General features: G+C 35.4%; 2 protein-coding genes across 10 annotated transcripts; one reads left to right on the plus strand and one right to left on the minus strand.

The window, feature by feature from the left end:
* Nucleotides 1-2,469: 2,469 nt before the first annotated feature.
* On the plus strand, nt 2,470-5,251 carry LOC114756996 (uncharacterized). Its single transcript, XM_028945988.1, has 4 exons — nt 2,470-3,396; nt 3,705-3,884; nt 4,003-4,094; nt 4,279-5,251. Exons 1-4 carry the CDS (start codon nt 2,623-2,625, stop codon nt 4,994-4,996), a joined length of 1,764 nt encoding a protein of 587 aa, XP_028801821.1. The 5' UTR covers nt 2,470-2,622; the 3' UTR covers nt 4,997-5,251.
* Nucleotides 5,252-7,247: 1,996 nt separating this feature from the next.
* On the minus strand, nt 7,248-14,401 carry LOC114756989 (RNA-binding protein 25). 9 transcript variants are annotated; one of them, XM_028945978.1, is made up of 9 exons: nt 13,741-13,823; nt 13,116-13,191; nt 12,874-12,921; nt 12,137-12,396; nt 11,836-11,988; nt 10,011-10,416; nt 9,160-9,825; nt 8,483-9,075; nt 7,248-7,715 (listed from the first exon to the last, which is right to left on the minus strand). In XM_028945978.1, exons 3-9 carry the CDS (start codon nt 12,896-12,898, stop codon nt 7,464-7,466), a joined length of 2,355 nt encoding a protein of 784 aa, XP_028801811.1. In that variant the 5' UTR covers nt 12,899-12,921; nt 13,116-13,191; nt 13,741-13,823; the 3' UTR covers nt 7,248-7,463. The 9 variants fall into 9 exon arrangements, with proteins under 9 accessions (XP_028801811.1, XP_028801809.1, XP_028801815.1 ...); XM_028945976.1 differs by having other exon boundaries at nt 12,874-13,191; XM_028945982.1 differs by having other exon boundaries at nt 12,653-13,191.
* Between the last annotated feature and the right edge of the window lie 3,865 nt (nt 14,402-18,266).

Below are 18,266 nucleotides of genomic sequence, written 5' to 3' on the forward strand. Positions count from 1 at the left end.
TTCAGTTCTTTCAAAATGCTTTTACACATTCACGTGTGTGCTCATAAAAATGAATTTCATTGTTTGTAACATGTAAACAATGCGGTTTGTTACGACTTTATATACTGCATATATATATATTTATATAAAAAATATTCATGTAGAATTGTTGTTAGTTTTATGTGTTGCAAAGAATTAGAAAAGGAAGCCATACTTTTCATCAAAGTCTAACTCTTGAATGGAATGAGAAAGACTCTCTCTTATCAATCCTCTCTTCCTTTGTATGATTCTTCTCTATTCTTCTTTATTCATAACAGGTTCCATTTACTGGATTAATTAAAACAAAGCCGAAAAAGAAACCATTAAGAATTTTACGTTATTGAGTTTTTATTTCGTTTGATTTTAATGGCCGGTTTTTGTTTGTAAACCTCAGATTTTGGGCCTGGCCCAATTGTTCTATTGGGCCTTCAAAGAAATTAGCGTAGGTCATGGGATAAATTTCACTATTCACATCTTACAGAAAATGCATTCATTTTTTATAATATATTATTTTATACTGATGGTGATTGATATATAATAATTGAAAATTTTATGTAAATTCATATATTTTGTCATCACAAATGATAAATATATAAAATCGAATTATTGGGTGGGACCATAACTGAATGCTTGGGCATTATTGGGCATGTGAAGCTGGATTCGTCATGACCTGAGAAATTGAGAATGCTCATCCTTATCACTTTACTGTTACAAAATTTACATGTTCCTCGTGAAATGAAAAGAAATAATAGTCCACATTAGTGCCATCTGGTTAAATTTTTAGGTATATTATTAACAAAATTAATCAGACGATGCCCATGTCATAGAAGATAAACAAAGAGAATTTCTACATTTTATTAGGGAAATTGTTGCCTATTTCGGTTTCTTCGTCTGAAACAATTTTTTTACTTTTAAAAACAAAACAAAATTTTTTTTATGGTTGTTTTTAATGAATTGTTTCGTGAAACCAAAAAAAAAACCAGAAACATGATTTTAAAATTAAAAAAAACTCAACAATTTCCACGTATTTTTTGTTTTTGTTATATTCTGCTTTTTTCCCTCTAATTCTCCATTTCACTTGCTATCGTGCTCTTCATTTTATATTCCTAAATATAATATCCTTGTACTGATGTGTATAAGGGTCTTATATTTAGAATCGGAAGAGTATTTTGTTTGTTTCTCTAATTCTCCATTTCACTCGCTATCACACTCTCCATTTTGTGACTCGTGCTCCCCCTGATTGCTTGCCTTCATCTACATCGTCTTTTAATCTTCTAACTTTCTATTTGTTATTGCTGCACTTTCCACTCTATCTTTTTCCTTCTCTTAGTTATTTTGATGTTTCCAACAAGTTTTTATATATTTTCTTTCAAATGTAGCTTTTTAAATCAATCATCCAAAATTCTTTTTCTAATTTCCCCAGAACTTTTTTCAGAAAAACTAATTTTATAACATTATTTTAAAAACATAAAAGCAGAAAACAGAATCAAATTAAGTCTATATTTTTATGGCTTCATCACCACAATTTTCACAAATTTTTGGGGTAAAATGCAAATGAAATGCAACTCAAAAGGTGAAATTAAAAATGACCAAAACTCGAAATTATTTGCATGGAAGGGAAAATTCCGATTTTAGTTAGTTAGACTTGAAATGAATATGCACTAAGCATAGTAATAACTTGGAAGCAAAAATGAACTAAAAACATCACTAGCCATACATAACCATGAGCTTTCAGAAACTTAGATGTGCGTTGTTTAGATTTCCACTGGTTCTTCTATGGGCTGGGTTATTCAAATGTTGGGTTCATGTATAACGGGGCCAAATATTTAAGGGCCCACCAATTTAAATGGGCCTGGCAAATTCAATTGGGCCACAATGCCAGGCAAAGCACAAGTTTGTTTTGTTTTGTTTATTTTTTTGGGGAGGGGGAATTGAAAAAGTGTGAAAGAGAAAATGACATAAAAATGGTGTGCTTATGATAATTTCCATTTTTATGTTGTTAAAACAATCCCGTAGAATAGATTTTTAGAACAAATTTTGGAAATTAAAAATTTTAAAAAATTTGTTCGAACCATTGTTACCTCCTAATAGGAATTGGCACATCACCTTTTTCAATTGATCTCTTTAACTTAATTAGCTCGCAATTACTATATGTGAATTAAGACCCAAAAACAGTTACTAAATCTCATGGAAAGGTTATTAAACGACGGCGTTGCATAATTTTGGGCCTACTGGTTGTGGCAAATGAAAATGGGCCGGCCCAGTTCAAAACCCATTTTGATGTGACGCGACGCCAAAATGTGACCGTTAGTGCCAACGTCCTTACAAAATTGAAGGGGAAAAAAATATGAATTTCGAAAAAGGCTCCGCAGCTTACCGTTACCAACGGGAAGTTCCCAGACCCGTGAAAAAGGACACCGAAAACCCTATGAACATTAATAAGCTTTCTCTCAACAGAAATGGAATAAAGATCAAAGCTCTCAGTTCTTGCTTCCGATTCTTCAACTATCTTTGATTTCTTTACCTTCTATGCCTCTGTTGACATAATCAATTTCCTTTTTTTGTTGTTGTTGTGGGTTTATCCGACTCTTGTGCCCTTAATCCATGGCAACACTAGCACCTGGGATTCTTCTGAAGCTCCTCAATGGGATAAACACCGGAGTTAAGCCCACAGGCGAGCACCGGAGCTCGCTCCTGCAGATCACCGACATCGTTCCGGCCGAGCTGGACGAGAAGAACCTCTGGCCGAAGCATGGGTTCTACATAAAAGTATCCGATTCATCTCACTCCGTTTACGTCAGTCTTCCCTCTGATCAAGATGATTTCGTTCTCAGCAACAAAATGCAGCTGGGTCAGTTCATATATGTCGACAGATTAGAGCCGGGGTCCCCTGTTCCGGTCGTAAGAGGCGCGAAACCGCTCCCCGGACGGCACCCACTTGTCGGAACACCAGAGCCATTGATGGGTCTGAGACAAAAGGGAATAAGGAGCGAACAGAAGCCTTCCGATTCAGCTCCTCCGAGAAGGGGGTCTTGGGGAACGGGGGGGAATGAGGGAGATAAAATTTCGTCTCCGATGGTGTTTAAGCCTGTGAATTTGGACTTTGATCAGTGTACGCCGGTGAAAGAACCGAGAAGTTCAGCGAAAAATAGCAACTTTCAGGCAATGATGTCTCCGATGACGACTAGAACCACCCCTGTTTCTGGCGTGAGAAGCTCAGTGGGTGGAGGGCTTTTGGCGAAGATGACAGATGCTAGGGCAGAAAGTCCTGCCTTACTTAGGAAAAGCTGTGTGGCCAGTTCTGCTTCGAAGTTTCCGAGGAGCAGAAGTGTGTGCGGACGAGAACCTAGGATACCCATAACCCCATTCAAGTCATCTGTAGGTACATTGTTCCTTCCTCTTTATGAAAAAGAAATCAGAATCATAATTGAATTTGATGTACATTCTTGATGTTTCATGATTTTAAAGCAGCTATTCTAAATGGCTATCGAAATTGACAGATAAACTTTAGTGCTTCAAATATGAATATGGAATTGATTGGTTCTCTCAAAGTCTGGTCAAATTTTGAATCCTTTGTTTAATTTCTAAGGCTGCAATGAGGCCTTTTTGTTGTGCAACTGCTGAGATTGAAGTCATAGGTTTGATTTCTGAGGTTGTTTTGTTTTTGTTGTGTAATTGGCTTTCAGGGAAAGAAAAGTACGACTCCACCACCAAGGTTAAGGAGTGGAGATGCGGAGAATCAGAACTCAAACATGACTTCTCAAATGCAAATTCAATCTACCAATTCTGCTTTTGATGATAATAATAATAGTAACAATCTTAGGCTCCCCATTAATTTACCTGGAAGACTTGGCTCACTGGGAAAGGTAAAACTCTCTAATCTCGACTATCCTTGAACTTTCCTTCTTTTACCAAATTCCATAGACATTCACTAAACTTTCTATAATTGTACATAAAGTAATCTTTCTTCTTTTGTTTTGACAGGAAGCTATGCAGCAACGACAAGTTTCTCAGAAAATTGCCCTTCAAGCATTAAGAGATGCTTCAGCTACGGAATCATTAGTCCGCTGTCTCAGGTATGAAACGCTTCTTAATAAGAAATTTTGTTATTAAACTAATTATCGTTCAGTCTCTTAATTATTGATGGTGCAGTTGAAAACTAGTGAACGAATGCAGAGTTGAATCTGTTAGTTTTTAATGTAAACTTCTGCAAGCTCAATTTTGTCCTGATGAACTTGTTTTCTTTTTGTTTTGTCAAAGGATGTTTTCCAGTTTATGCAAATCATCTCGAGCCGATGCACCGGCAACCGGTTTCGAGCAGTTCTTGGAATTCCATAGCCAGATTGTGCAAGCAGTTAGTGAAATGGTATCCATTGAAGCAGCTACTTCAGCTTCAGAAATGGCTCAGAACTCGCAGAACAACAACAAACAATCTGAACAGGACGATGAAGAATCCTCGGTTTTAAACGAAATCACACACAATTCATTGGACCAACGCAGGAACTCTGAATCAAGCTTGTCAAAGAGAAAATGTGGTTTGTACAAATCAGTCTCTTCAGCAAACATGGGAAAACTGCTAAGATCTAGTACTACCCAAAAAGAGATTTTGGAGAGAAAAGGCCCAACTTCTGTGAAATTCCCACTTGAGCCTATTGGTGAAAATGATGAGAATAAGAAACAACCATCAACATCATCATCATCATGCAGCATAAGCAATACAATAAAGCTGGGGAAGCAAATTGAGACAGAAGCAGGAAACTGGTTTATGGAGTTCATAGAGAAGAGCTTGGAGAAGGGTATGAAGAAAGCTAAAGGAAAAGAACAAAATGGTGGGGATGCCAAAAAAGTTCCTCAGTCACTTATTTTGAAAGTGATTAACTGGGTTGAGGTAGAACAGTGTGACATCAGCAAGAGGCCTGTTCATCCAAAAGCAACACAGATAGCTCGCAAGTTAAGGATCAAAATGAAGAATCCTTGAACAAATCACAGAAGAAGATTGAGATGTGGGATAGTGTGAGAGGGTATTTTCAGTCTAAAATTTACTTTTAAAGCATTTTTTTATATATAGTCTCTCTATTAAAATTTGAAGATTGCACTGAATGTCTGCTTCCCTATTATTGATTACCTCTTCCCCATTAAATGGCGTTAGCTTTTTGTATAAACTTGTAATGTCGTTGCTCTTCATGCAGTGAGAACTAGAGCTATTCTTTTTTCACTCGTTCAGGGGACCCAATATATGTGAGCAGTCCTGAATCTTCTTCTTCTTTTTAAATTGTCTGAATTTCATTGAAGTGACGTATGAGAGTGAAAATTTAGAATTTAGACCTTCTTAATTTAGTAAAAAAATAATACTCCTCCAATTGTTAATATAAGACCTATTTAACTAATTTGATTAGATTAAGAAAATGAGGTAAATTAGTTAATTATATATGTTTTTCTTAAAACACCATAATCATCTTCCTTCACTCTTTTATTTATAAAAAGCTGATAAATATGAAAAATATGAAAAATATGTATTATATTTATGATCAAAATCAACTCAACAATTAGGTTTTATATTAAAAACCGAAAGAATATATAAATAAAATATTAAATTTAAAATTAATCATTTGAAATCTATGAAGCAGTGTTCATTTTTCAAACTTCGAAGTTTTGTGTGCAAGTGTGCATACTTCCTACAATTTCATTCATAAAATTTCATTAAACATTTATCACTCATTTTTAAATTGTCCCCATCTGTTTCACTTTTAACTCATATATTGGCCTTAATTTAATTAAAGATAATTTTAAAAAGTTGTAAATTTTTGTTTGAATTAATTTTAACAAATTTTCTTAAGCTTAAAAAATAATTCACAAAACTTTATAAAAAGGATCGAGAGAGTATATAAAATTTCATCTAGATGTCCACCATAATATGGAAATTCTAATAAACAGATAATCTGAGTTAAGATAGTACAACTTTTTTCTGACCAAAATAAAAAGTACAAATTAATTCTCAGATGTAATTGGTAATTGAAAAAATAGTCTTCCTCTTGGGTGAGTATCAAAACCAAAGTACCCATATTTTGAAATTCAAAACTAAATCTGAGCTATACTTGATTCTTAATCTAAATTTTTTAGTACAACTACACAATATGAAATCTCAGACTCCTTTTTTATTCCAAATAATTAGACCTGACAGATTGACTAACGGCTTTCTAATTCTACTTCTGTTTTTTTTCCCCTGTAATACTCTTACATCAAATTAACCATTCTTGAAAATAAACAAGCCACTCTTTAACCGCACACCATCATCACCACCACCAATTTCAAAGTTATCATCTTCATATTAATACTCTTCCGGTCCTAAATATAAAATCCTTATACTAGTGTGTATAAAAATCTCATATTTAAAACCAGAAGAGTAGCATTTTAAGATCTCGCATTTACATTTAGTGTTTCACATATGGCATAAAAGGGAAGCAACTTTTTGTGATGAAGAATTGGGAGCTTTTACTGAAAGCTATGAAATACTCAACACATTTTTAATGTTGGGGAATATGCATCATTTCAAGATAAATGCCACCAAAAGATACAAAATAATTAATAATTACTACCTCTAGTACTAAATATAAAAAATAATTAACTAATTTGAGTAAATAAAAAAAATTAAATTAGTTATTTACAGTAAATAGATAGTATTTTTTAAAAATATTCTTGTTAATCAAGTTTACTGGTTATAACTAATATTAATAGAACGACTATTCTGAAAATAAATAAATAAATATGAAAAATAAAGTCGATTAAATTATTATATTTATTTAGACCAAAATAAAAACTAAAGAAGGTCATGTATTAAAAACCGGAACAGCTTTCTTTATCTTCCAATTTATCAATTCATTTATCCATTAAACCAAGGGATTATCAAACTAAAGAAATACGAAAAAACTAGTGCAACCCCTAAGAAAACAGGCATATGCAAGACGCCATCAATAATGGAAATACAGTTTAAAGAACCTTCTTAAATCTTTCTCTATTCTCAAATGACAATTATGCCGCAAAAGAAATTAATTTCGCACTAATAAATACAGTTGGACATAAGCACACTCCAGACTCGACATTATTAGGAGAAAATACAAAATCAACAAGGATTTAATAACAGATACAGGAGAAAACAAATGATCGTCAGCACTCTATTCACAACTCGAAAGATAAAACCTACAAAATTTAACCTAATCTCCACCAGATCATGGCTAAAAATCATTGCCATTGCAAAATAAGAGCAGTCTAGACATGCGATGGAATCTTGAGCCAATACTCAATAGGATTTTGCATTAATACGATGATCAGGCATTCCAATGTACACTTTTGGGTTAAGACATAGCCAACTGAGGGCATGGTGGGAAAAAATTCTCAGTCCAGAAGAAAAGTAAAACATATGATTAAAAAGGGGGGAAATCATAGAATCAAGAATTTGACCTCAAGGCAAGGCCTGTCTCTACCTTCTTTATTTCAAAAATAAGCATCCTCCACATCTTGAGAACGAACATTTCAGCTTCTTCATCTAAAATGGATTGAAGCAGCTCCAGCATCTGGGATGCTTTCACATGTTCCTGTGTACTTGAGACTATGTAATCTACCAATGTCGTTTCTTCTTCCCCCAAGAACTCCGTGATCTTCTTTGATATCCATGGTCTCATTCTTTCATGCAGCTGGTGCTGGAGGAGCAAATGATATGAAATTAACAATTTTTCAACAGGTTGAAATTAATTAACAAAAAATAATAAAAAAAGGAGATGGCTGAGGGGAGCAAGGGCCTGATAAAATAAAAAAAGCATTCAGCACATGCCTAAAAAAGTATGACCATTTTCAAAGCTAAATTCTCAATCTTTCATGTAACCCAGCTCTAATCATCAAAACCTTTAACAGACAAATACATTGTGAGCTTCAATGATCAACAAGTCAATAGAAGTATGTAATAGCAACTAAACTCAATTAACTGTTACATGCATCAACATGAATAGAAAGGCTATTTTTATTGAAATTAAATTTTCAATAAATATTCAAAGATATAAATTAAAACATCAAAATATGAGTGAAGAACCAATGATCTACTCTCCAGACACCACGCATTTAGCCTATTTCATCCGACTTTATCTCTCAATCCCAAAACGCATGCTAACTTTGAAAAAGCTTAATGAGATTCTTCAATCTCCTTCATAATTGAAGATTGTTTATCGAGTCTACCAAAAAAAAACATCATAAAAAATACAAATATTTTGCTCTCTCAGCTCAATAAGACAGTGCCTCTATATACAGCATGCTCCAAGCTCTATTTCTGTACCTACATCTAACCAGCCACAAAAAGATCCCCACATGTCATCTGCCAGCATATGCTAATCAAAACATTAATCAGTATTTATGCAACCAGCTTTCATTACGTTAGGAGTAGAACAAGTGAAATTGCCAGATTAAGATCATTTACCTTGTCATACACTGCCCAATTTATCTCATATGAGAAGAGCTCATCTTTGGTCTTTGGTATCATATCAATCAACTGTTTCGCATCTAATAGCTTTTTATTATCTGACGTCTTCAGTTTCTCCAACCCACGATCTCGATCCCTGTCACGATCGGAAATCTTTTCCCTGCTTTCATCTTTGTTGTGAGAGACATCATCATTCCTATCCCTATCTCGGTAGTTAGACTTCTCATTAGAACGCCTACTTCTATCCCACTCTCCATCTGCCTTCTCTTCCTTGATATTCGCATTGGATAAACGCTTGGCAAATTCTGCAGCTGCAGCCAAATTTGGGGGTGGGCCCCCCACCCCAGAAGCAGTTGGTTGAACAGCCTGCAGTTCTTCAGTTGAGTAGTCAATTGGAACCAGAGGCCTCATCTTTTTATCCTTGTGCGCATCATCATCCTCCTCCTCATGGAACACAGAAGGAACAGTAGTTCTTTTCCCAGATCCAACCAAACCAAAACCCAACTTCTTAGCAGGGGCATTGCCACTCTGTCGTGTATCAGAAACAGTAACTGACGCCATGGTTGATTCGTCACTGATGCCATTTTCACCTTTCAAGCAAAGGAAACTAAATCTTCAGTACAAAGAAAGTACTAAAAAAATGGATAAAATGAAAACATGATATAAAGAATTACCTGTATGGCCTTCAGAACCATGGTCAGCTAGTGTGTCCTGTTCAGTAACAAGATTTTTGGCTTGATTAGTAATATCTTCAGTAGCCATAATTTTTTCACCACCATTCAAGTGCTCAGAAAATAGCCTTAGTGCATCTCTCTGCTGCTTCAGCTGTTGATCCTCCTCAGCCCTCCTCTTGGCCTCAGCAATTTCTTCCTCTTCCTTCTGTCTGTCAGCCAGGTCCTCTTCCTTTTCCCGCAATCTTTTCTTTCGTTTCTCATCTAACACACTTCTGCGCCACCTCTTCCTTGAATCTTCATCCTCATCCTCTTCATCATAAAGTATCTCCTTTCTACGTTTGCGCTCCCGTTCTTTCTCCTTCTCCTTCTCATATTGGCGTTCTTTCTCTCTCTCTCTCTCTCTATACTCCCAGTCCTTCAGGCATGATTCATACTGGCGCTCAGCCTCCTCAATCCTCCTCCTTTGTTCCCTCTCTTTCCTAATGCGTTCCCGCTCTGCGTCTCTTTCATATCTTTCAAGTTCCCTATCCTTTTCTCGTTTTAGTTCTCTATCCCGGTCTCTTTCTCTGCTCCTCCTATCGTGCCTTCTATCAGGGGTCTCGGGCCTATCATGTTCGCTAGTTACTTTGTGCTCACTATTTGTCTCCTTGTCATCATCACCTGCTTCTACAATTTAAAAACCAAAGTTGTTGGTTAGACATTCTAAAACAGGGGATGATAAGAAAGGTATTCCTCCAAGAATAATGTGCCCAGAAATACAAAAAATAATAAACTATTATACCAATAAGTAGAAAACGACAATGGATGACAAATATAGCAAAAGGAAAGTTCTGTCTACTTTCCCAACTCACCATTATTCACTGCATCTGCATCAGAGTCTCCATCTCTTGCTTTTGCAAGTTGTTCCAAAGCTGAGTTAGCAGGGCCATCAGGAGCTGCCTGTGCAGGAGGTGGAGGTAAAGGCCTTGTCTTCAGTCTCTCCTCTATCATGTTTGTGATCTTCTCCAAGGCCTCTCTATCAGCTTCCCTGTCTTCATTAGTAATCATACTGAGACTTGTCACATGATTTTCCTTGTTCCCTGACTTACTGTCCTCTTTCTTTGAGTCATCAGGCTTTCCATCCTCTTTTGCATTCAAAGGTTGGGCACTCTCATCATCTTTCTCAGATCCGACAGCTTGAGTATCCTTTTGCAAGTTCTCATTTTTCTTCTTAACATACTTCTCCAGGTATTCTTTTGTAGCGTCATTAGGATTGACCTGTTAGTCACATGTAACAAGAGCATGACTCAATTAAACCAAGGATAACCAATGCCAAACAACCTTGCAAGATCAAGGTGATTTGATAGATTCTTTGATGGGAGACGGATGTTCTATACATCCAACTCCAAGGATAAGTTCCCATTGCACTATTATTAACTGAACAGCTAATTCAAGAACGTACTAAACTAATCCCAATACAAACTTCTTGAAAAAGGGAAAGATGAGTGAGTCAGCACAAAAACAAAAAAACATTTTTCAATGAAAATATTGTCGCAGTCCTGATTAAACTTGTGTTCAAAGTCGATGAAGAAGCATTTATAAAAATGATATCATTCAAAGCATAATATCCCTGCTTAATAAGCTCAACTCGCCTTTTTTTTTTTTGGGTGCATAACTCAAACCCTAATTTTAAGTACAGTTATTGAAACACTAGTCCCCTGCACCCGAAGAATTCCCCAAAATGGAAGGAAAATGCTAAATTAAAAACATTTAAGGAAAAAAAGACATTCATTCCTGTAACTCATTCAAAAATTTGACTAGGTTTGTAGGTTACAGGGATTGACAGGGCAGACACAGCGATAAGAAACGAGTGTAGCTATTTTGCACCCCGATTTCACAGATACTGCCATGTTTAATTATTTGGCATTCTGCGTGCCATATGGTATATGTTGAGACAATTTAGCCTAATCTGACATTTGGCATCCACAACAAACTGGAGTCATTTTCAGCTAAAAGGAGCTCAAATAAGAAGCTGGATTTTTTCTTTTTCTTTTTTTTTGGGGGGGGGGGGGATGGGTTTGCCCTCCTTTATATGTCCAGATCACCGCACTGCTTTAGCATTCAATTTAAAAATTTTAATGTTTTAAATAATTCTCCACCAATACATGCTCCCCCCCCCCCCAACACACACATCTCAAAATAGGATGAATGGCCTACACAATATTAGCACTAGCCAATGCTCCTCATACCAACAACTTATGTTACACAGCATGATTTAAAAATAAGCAAAACAAAAAGAAAGGAAGAACCCCTGCTGAATTTCTCTTATCATGTCAAAAGGATTTCAATCCTTAATTTCAATTTCAAATAACATCAAGTCAAAACAAAGAAGGCAGCAAACAATTTATAACATCTCAAGAACTTTTTCTCCTTTTTTTTTTGACCCCTTCTTCTGTTTCTTCCATACCAGCATTTGAACTTAGGACCCCAACTTTACACCTTGAAAGGCTCACCAATGAGGCCAAATATGCTAGCAACATCTCAAGAACTTAATTATCAGGTAATTCAACTGCCTAAACTAAAGACACTAAAACCTAGGATGTAACATGAACAATTAAATTCATACTTTTTACATCTAGACAGTTGAGTGGAGGCAACTCTACTACACGAATTTCTAGAAAAAGTAATTGAAGATACCGTTAATTCTTGCCCATCAATATTCAATTTATTAAGCAGACGCAATGCACGGAGAACACCTTCAGCAGACTCAAACTCCCAAAATCCAAAGCTTAAAGGAGTTCCATTCGTTGGATTTTGAGGACGTTTCCAACTCTTGATAGGTCCACATAACTGCAACAAAAACATAATCTACACATCAAAACTCAAGTGATTTTCAGCCAGACTGTCCAGAGCATTTTAGGAAATTTGGGACGAGAATTACAGAGGTCAGGGTAAACGAACTTGCTCTGGAACAGGAAAAAAAAATGCTGACGTTTACCTGAAGTAGTGAAAGCATAAATTCATTTTCCACTGTTGATGCAATCTTTCCAATATAAACAGTAGTTTGAGGTTTATCTGCAGGTGTAATACTAGGAGCAACTACTGGTCTAACCACAGGGGGAATGACAGGGCGAACAGGAGGGATCCCGGCAACAGGAGGGCGTGATACAGCTGGAAGCACATTAACAGATCCAGGTGGGCGCGGAGGAAATGAAGGACGAACCATAGTTCCATAAGGAGGTGGATACCGAGGCATTCCTGCACAAATTCAAACAGACATCTATGCAGATATGTCAGAGCATGGTCATCGATGGAGATGTACCAAGAACTATTATGAATGGCAATAAAAACGTGTCAAAAGAATTGCGACAATAACAAATGAATGTTGTTACCACACATCAAAAGCATAATATAGATGGCAGCACATCCAAAAAACACCTTCTGATGTGACACCTGAAGCAGAAATTAAGAAGTACCAACTAGTTTGAAATTCAGTTATGTAAAAAGTGCTTACCTTTGTCTGATTACTTGCAGCCCCTTCAAACTATCCCATCCACCAATAGCAAGTAACATGAGACTTCCAACATCTCATGTATGCAGAATTAATACGATGAAATTCTAGGTGAATTAATTATTCTCTTTATACATATCAATTGTCAGCAACCTATGATGCAACAAGAAAAGAAAGAAAAGAAACCGCAATAGAGAAAAAGAGAATTGAAAAGATTGCAATACCTTGGGAAACAAGGCCAACGTGCATTCAGTTGCAAATACGGTCGGCTTCTGGAATTCATAAAATCATTGAAGCAAAAATACTCTTATAACTAGCATAAAGTAGCCCATTATGAGCATGACACAACCACATATGGTTTAGCATGGCAAGATAACATAACTTTTCCACTGTTAATATCTCTGAGTAAACTTTGTTCCCAACTTTAGTAAAAGACAGGCAAGAAGCCAAGCAAATACGTGCATACCAAGAAAGAGTTGTACAGGGAGATCTTTAAGCAATATGAAGCCTTCCAATCTTTCTCAATGTATTCAATCAAGACACTGTAGGAGAAAACATCCTGTCATCGATATCCCTTATCTAACCAACATGAAGTTTCTAAATCTCCGAATTCAACTAAAACAAACTCTTCCCCACTACATAACACACCTAGAAGTTATTATAACGAGAAGCATTTTAACAAGGCGTTCATTTCTTTTGTTTAGCTAATACACAACAAACTTAATAAGCAGCAAGAGAGTAACGCAGTCCAGTCAGTCAAGTACACTTGGTCTCTGCTACATGATGATATGAATAATAGATGAGATTGGGTAGTTAGTTGGATTTTTTGGCCTAGCCACTTTCACTAAACACACCAACGCTCCGAGGGAGGCGAAAACACGTATGTCAGTTAATGGAGACACTTTTCGTCTAAATCTCTGTTCTTTCATCTCTCGTTCTAATTTTTCATAACACTATAATAAGGGTCCAAGAAACGAGGGGGGCGTAAAATGCAAAATTTCTAATGTCGAAACCAGTCTGAATACGTAAACACAGCTGAAAGCAAAAGAAAACAAACGTTATCTACGGACAACGAATATAACGTAACCCACCCGGTGGAGGCATGGTCCCTTGCGGAGCTCCTGGAATCGCTGTATAACCATTCGGCATCGGTGCAAATGGTCTAAAGGCCGGATTAGCAGGCTGGCCGGGCGGAATCTGATAAGGAACCATCATTGGCTGCATCTGCGATGGCACTGGAACCGCTCCGGCACCACTAGCCACACCAGGAGTCATTGGGGAGGCAGAGCTTACACCCGGCGGCTGAACAGCTGGATTTTGATAGTTGATGGGGTTAGGTATGGGAGAAAACTGTGGAGTCTGCGGAGCTACTGGCCTGAAGGATGGGACGACCGGAGGGGCAACGGCTCCGCCTGAAACTTGAGGTGCCGCCCCGGCCGCCGCATATGAAATTGAAGGAGGTGGGGGAGGTGGCGTGGGTACTACTGATGGGTTCGAGTTAGGGTTTACTGCCCCGACAGGCGCAGAGGATGATGGTGGCGGTTGTATTGCCGGGGGTGCGGAGGGATAACCCGGATCGGGTTGGCTCTGATGAGAATTGGGAGCACCCGAGTCAGCTTTCTGCGGGTTGGCTTCTGAAATGGCAGGAGAAGAGGCGGAATCCGCCATGGAAGAAGTCGGCGAAAGGAAATGGAAATCAGTGAAATTAAGGGTTGTCTTCTTCCAAGTGGTTTTTGATTGACGACTGTGTGGCAAGTTACTCGGAGCCTTTTATGCCCTAGAGGTTCTGTTTCGGTGCTTTGTAAGAAGAGCGGAGCCTGGAAGAGTACGTGGGTGATGGGGGCCGGAATCTCCTGCTTCGCTATATCTTCTTCAAACCCTGCAAAATTGGACACGCTTGTCGCAAATTATCCCTGTTAGGGTAAAAAATGAGTAACCGCTTGTTTGGTTGGCGCGTTGCTTTTGTATCTCAAAAGTTTAATATAATTTCTCATGCCTAAAATTTGTGTCCATTTTAATTTTAATTGCTTAAATTTTAAATATATAAATTTAGTTCCTAAAATTTAATCTGTTTTAAAATATTAATCCTTAAATGTGCAATAATATTAAAATATGTTGAAGTGTCATAAATGGCATTAAAAATAATGATTTAGACAATAGGGAAAAAAACAGAGAAAGAGAATAAGTCTTCTAAATGCAATACAATAAACTGCTCCTGAAATGAACAACAAGAAACAGGGACTAAACAGCCGCATTTTGATGACTTGTTCTTTTTTTGCCTATTTTATTATCTATATAAGATTTGGTTAGGTGTTATTTGGTGAATCTATAGCACCAGTTTAATGTTATTTATGGCATTTTATTATATTTTAACATTGTTGCACCTTTAAAACCATAGATTTAAAATTTGAAAGACTAAAATCAAAATATATCCAAATTTCAGTCCAAAAAATTATATTAACCTTTAAAAAAATTATATAATCAATTATTAATATTAATTATCAGTTAACATTAAATATAATAAAAAGTGTTGAACTGAATAAGAATAGAGTTGATTTGTTAGTTTGCCTTTTGCAATTCCTTTTTTTCCAATAACAAAATGACACGTAAAAATCTCCTGTAAGAAGGAAAACACATGTTCAAATACCAAAAAACTCAATTATTGAAAGGGTTTTAACCTCAACTCTCCTAACTTAACAGAAATTAGTCTCAAACCTAGCATGATTTGAGTATACCCTGCGTTATATAAAAAAAATTATATGTAAAAATAGTGTGACATAATTTTTTTGGTGACATAAAATGATCTTTGATGTTCATATTGTGAATAAATATGAGGGTAACCTTTACAAATTGTACATTCAAAATGAGCAAACTATAATTTGAAATGCTAATCATGGATTCAAGGCGAGGAAATAAAAGGAACGTGTGACAGACACAAGTCATTAAGTCATCATTCTGGCTGTAAAAACTTCCACCATACCAAACTAGATTTATCTAAATAACTTCATCGCGATCAATATATACGTTTACCTATCTATCTATTTATTATATGAAAGTAGAGTACAAAGTAGGGTTTGATGAGAGACTGCCAAGTGGTCTCACCAAGATGCAGATAAATAGGTCTTATTTTTCTATTTTTGTAAAAACCGAAATTTTATAAACACCTCATCTATCTATACATTCATCACCTTATCATGATAAAATTTGGTAGTTATTTCTCATAATGAATCTAGCACTTATCTCACATTAGTTTTAAAAAAATTTTAAACTTGAAGTTAACGAGAGTTATTTATTTCAAAGATATTTATTGTTTATTCCCATTTGAATTGCATGAAATAATTTTCTTGATTCCGAAAATCATAGCATGTATAACAGCCATGATATATTTTTAAATTTTGAAATTTACATTAGTCTTGCAGCGTCAATAAATATTTTAAATTTTAAATTAAATAACATAAGCTATATATATAACTTCCTAATCTTGTTAACCAATTATTTTTTTTATTTATACAGTTTCAACGATTTAAAAAGACATTTAATTTCTCTCTGATACCATCCTATTTTTATTTATTGGTCGCTTCTTTAATAATTTCAAATAGAGAAATAAATGTGAGCATTTTTTTTATAGATGGATTTTAACTTGACTAAATTTTCACAACAGGCCACTCTACCAAATAATGAGTTTTTCTTTTTATTTGGTGAAGAAATAATGGGTTTTTATTTAAACAACGGGTATAACATGAAATAATAAAATGTTAAAATAAAGCTATATATATTACATGCTTTGAAATCTAATGGATATTCAATTCTTGAAATTATGTTGAAATTATAATTTATAACAGAATGTTATCTCAAACTATCTATTTTGTGGTGATTCAACTTTTTATATGATATAAAAGATCATGAATTCATACCCGTGCATTGCAGGGGTACCAAACTAGTTGGAGCTTAAGGTAGGGTTGAAACTCAAGAATACGCTGCCCATTACCTCACCCCCCACTTGTAACTTCACATTGCCAATCTTGAAGACAATAATTAGCAACTTATCCCCATTGCAACTATAAAGCCATCGCTTCATTGCTATCTTCAAGTAATTATAATTAGCCTTTTATGAACAGTAACATCAACCTAAGTATGTGTAGCTAGATAAGGTTTCCCTGAGCTAACACCTTTAATTTCTCTAATTAATATTCGTTTGACTTTTATTTTAGTCTTAAATATAAGATTCCAATCCATTTTGACTCTTATATTTATACATTTTTTACCAATATAGTTCTTATAGTAATGGTAGTTCTAGCCAATATATTTAATTAACATGGATATTTTGGGAAAGATAATACTGTTTATTACAAATAACTAATTTAACTAATTTTTTTAATCTACTTAAATTAGTCAACTAGCTGTTATATTAAGAACATGAGGTAGTATTTATCATAACTTTTTTTCGTTTGTAAGCTACAAGACCTTTTGATTTCATATTCTTTCATATTGGGGATATGGGATTGGATGCATTTGATGGGTTTGAATAAGGGCTGATGCAATTGAAAGCCAGAAATATGTTGGTAATTTTGATGCAGCAGTGGGGTTGAGTAAGATTGAGAAGAAGGAAGAGGAAGTGGAAGAAGAGGTCAAGGATATAGCTTCCACAGAGGAAGAAGTGTGAATTTTTATGATAAGAAAGTAGGAGTGGGAGAGAAGGGAAGGGAGGAGTAAGAGAAGGAGCAATTGAAATGATAAGGAGAAAGCAGAGAAAGAGAGGCAAGCCTCTAGCAATGAGCAAGAGAGAGGGGAAGTAATATGATGACATAGCATGCAGGGAGTGCCACATGCACACATCAGTCAAATTTAACAGTCAAAATTAATAGTTCAAACAATAAAGACAACATTACTACTTTTAACACCTTCAGTAACATTATTCTTGAAAAAACTTCCAGATGCTCATAGTTTTCGAGTGAAAACTTTAAAGCAAAATTTATACAAGATATTACCTCCAGTCCTAATTATAAAATGTCGTTCATAGTACAAATAAGATCTTACAATTAGGACGAGAAGTAGTACAATAAATGATTATAAGCTAGTAAAGCAATGGATGATACAATATCCATATACATATTAACAATCATTTTCAAGCCCCATTATTTTGCTCATATGAAACGAATCTTTAAAGAAGTTCTCTCAGACTACTTAACTACGTGTACTTTTGAATGAGTAAGGGGAGACTAAGATTCCCATGATACCTTAGCATTTATACCACATTCGATATTCTAAAAGGGTTTTTGAAGGAATCAGGAGAGAAAAAGAAGTGCTAAAGGGAGTGGAAGTAGGGTTGAAGGGGGGTTTTAAAATATATTTAATATGTTCAAGAAAATCATGCATAAAAATTTTAATGGATAAGTGTATTTATAATATGAAATAACCAAAATATCTTCCTAAACTAAAACTAGTGTCACCTCTGACATTTTTTATACAATTGATTGCCTAAGAGAATTTGCTTCAAGTACTCTTCGGGTTCTAAATATAAAACCTAATTATTAATTGAATTGAATTAAAGATGCTAGTTAAATTAGTTAACATAATATTTTTTTTTAAAAAATATCCTAAGTATTTTTATTAATTT

Source organism: Neltuma alba, unplaced genomic scaffold, assembly GCF_004799145.2.
Source record: "Neltuma alba isolate B1F8T4 unplaced genomic scaffold, ASM479914v2 tig00010556_pilon, whole genome shotgun sequence".
Lineage (NCBI taxonomy): Eukaryota > Viridiplantae > Streptophyta > Magnoliopsida > Fabales > Fabaceae > Neltuma > Neltuma alba.

Excerpts from the sequence above, each read along its gene's own strand:
- LOC114756989 (XM_028945975.1), bottom strand. The coding sequence starts at position 14,317 with ATGGCGGATTCCGCCTCTTCTCCTGCCATTTCAGAAGCCAACCCGCAG. Across the intron at positions 10,417-11,835 it reads TTGATGGGCAAGAATTAACG|GTCAATCCTAATGACGCTAC; the intron begins GTATCTTCAATT and ends TGTGACTAACAG. Across the intron at positions 9,826-10,010 it reads TGCAGATGCAGTGAATAATG|AAGCAGGTGATGATGACAAG; the intron begins GTGAGTTGGGAA and ends TTTAAATTGTAG.
- LOC114756996 (XM_028945988.1), top strand. The coding sequence starts at position 2,623 with ATGGCAACACTAGCACCTGGGATTCTTCTGAAGCTCCTCAATGGGATA. Across the intron at positions 3,885-4,002 it reads GACTTGGCTCACTGGGAAAG|GAAGCTATGCAGCAACGACA; the intron begins GTAAAACTCTCT and ends TTGTTTTGACAG. Across the intron at positions 4,095-4,278 it reads TCATTAGTCCGCTGTCTCAG|GATGTTTTCCAGTTTATGCA; the intron begins GTATGAAACGCT and ends GTTTTGTCAAAG.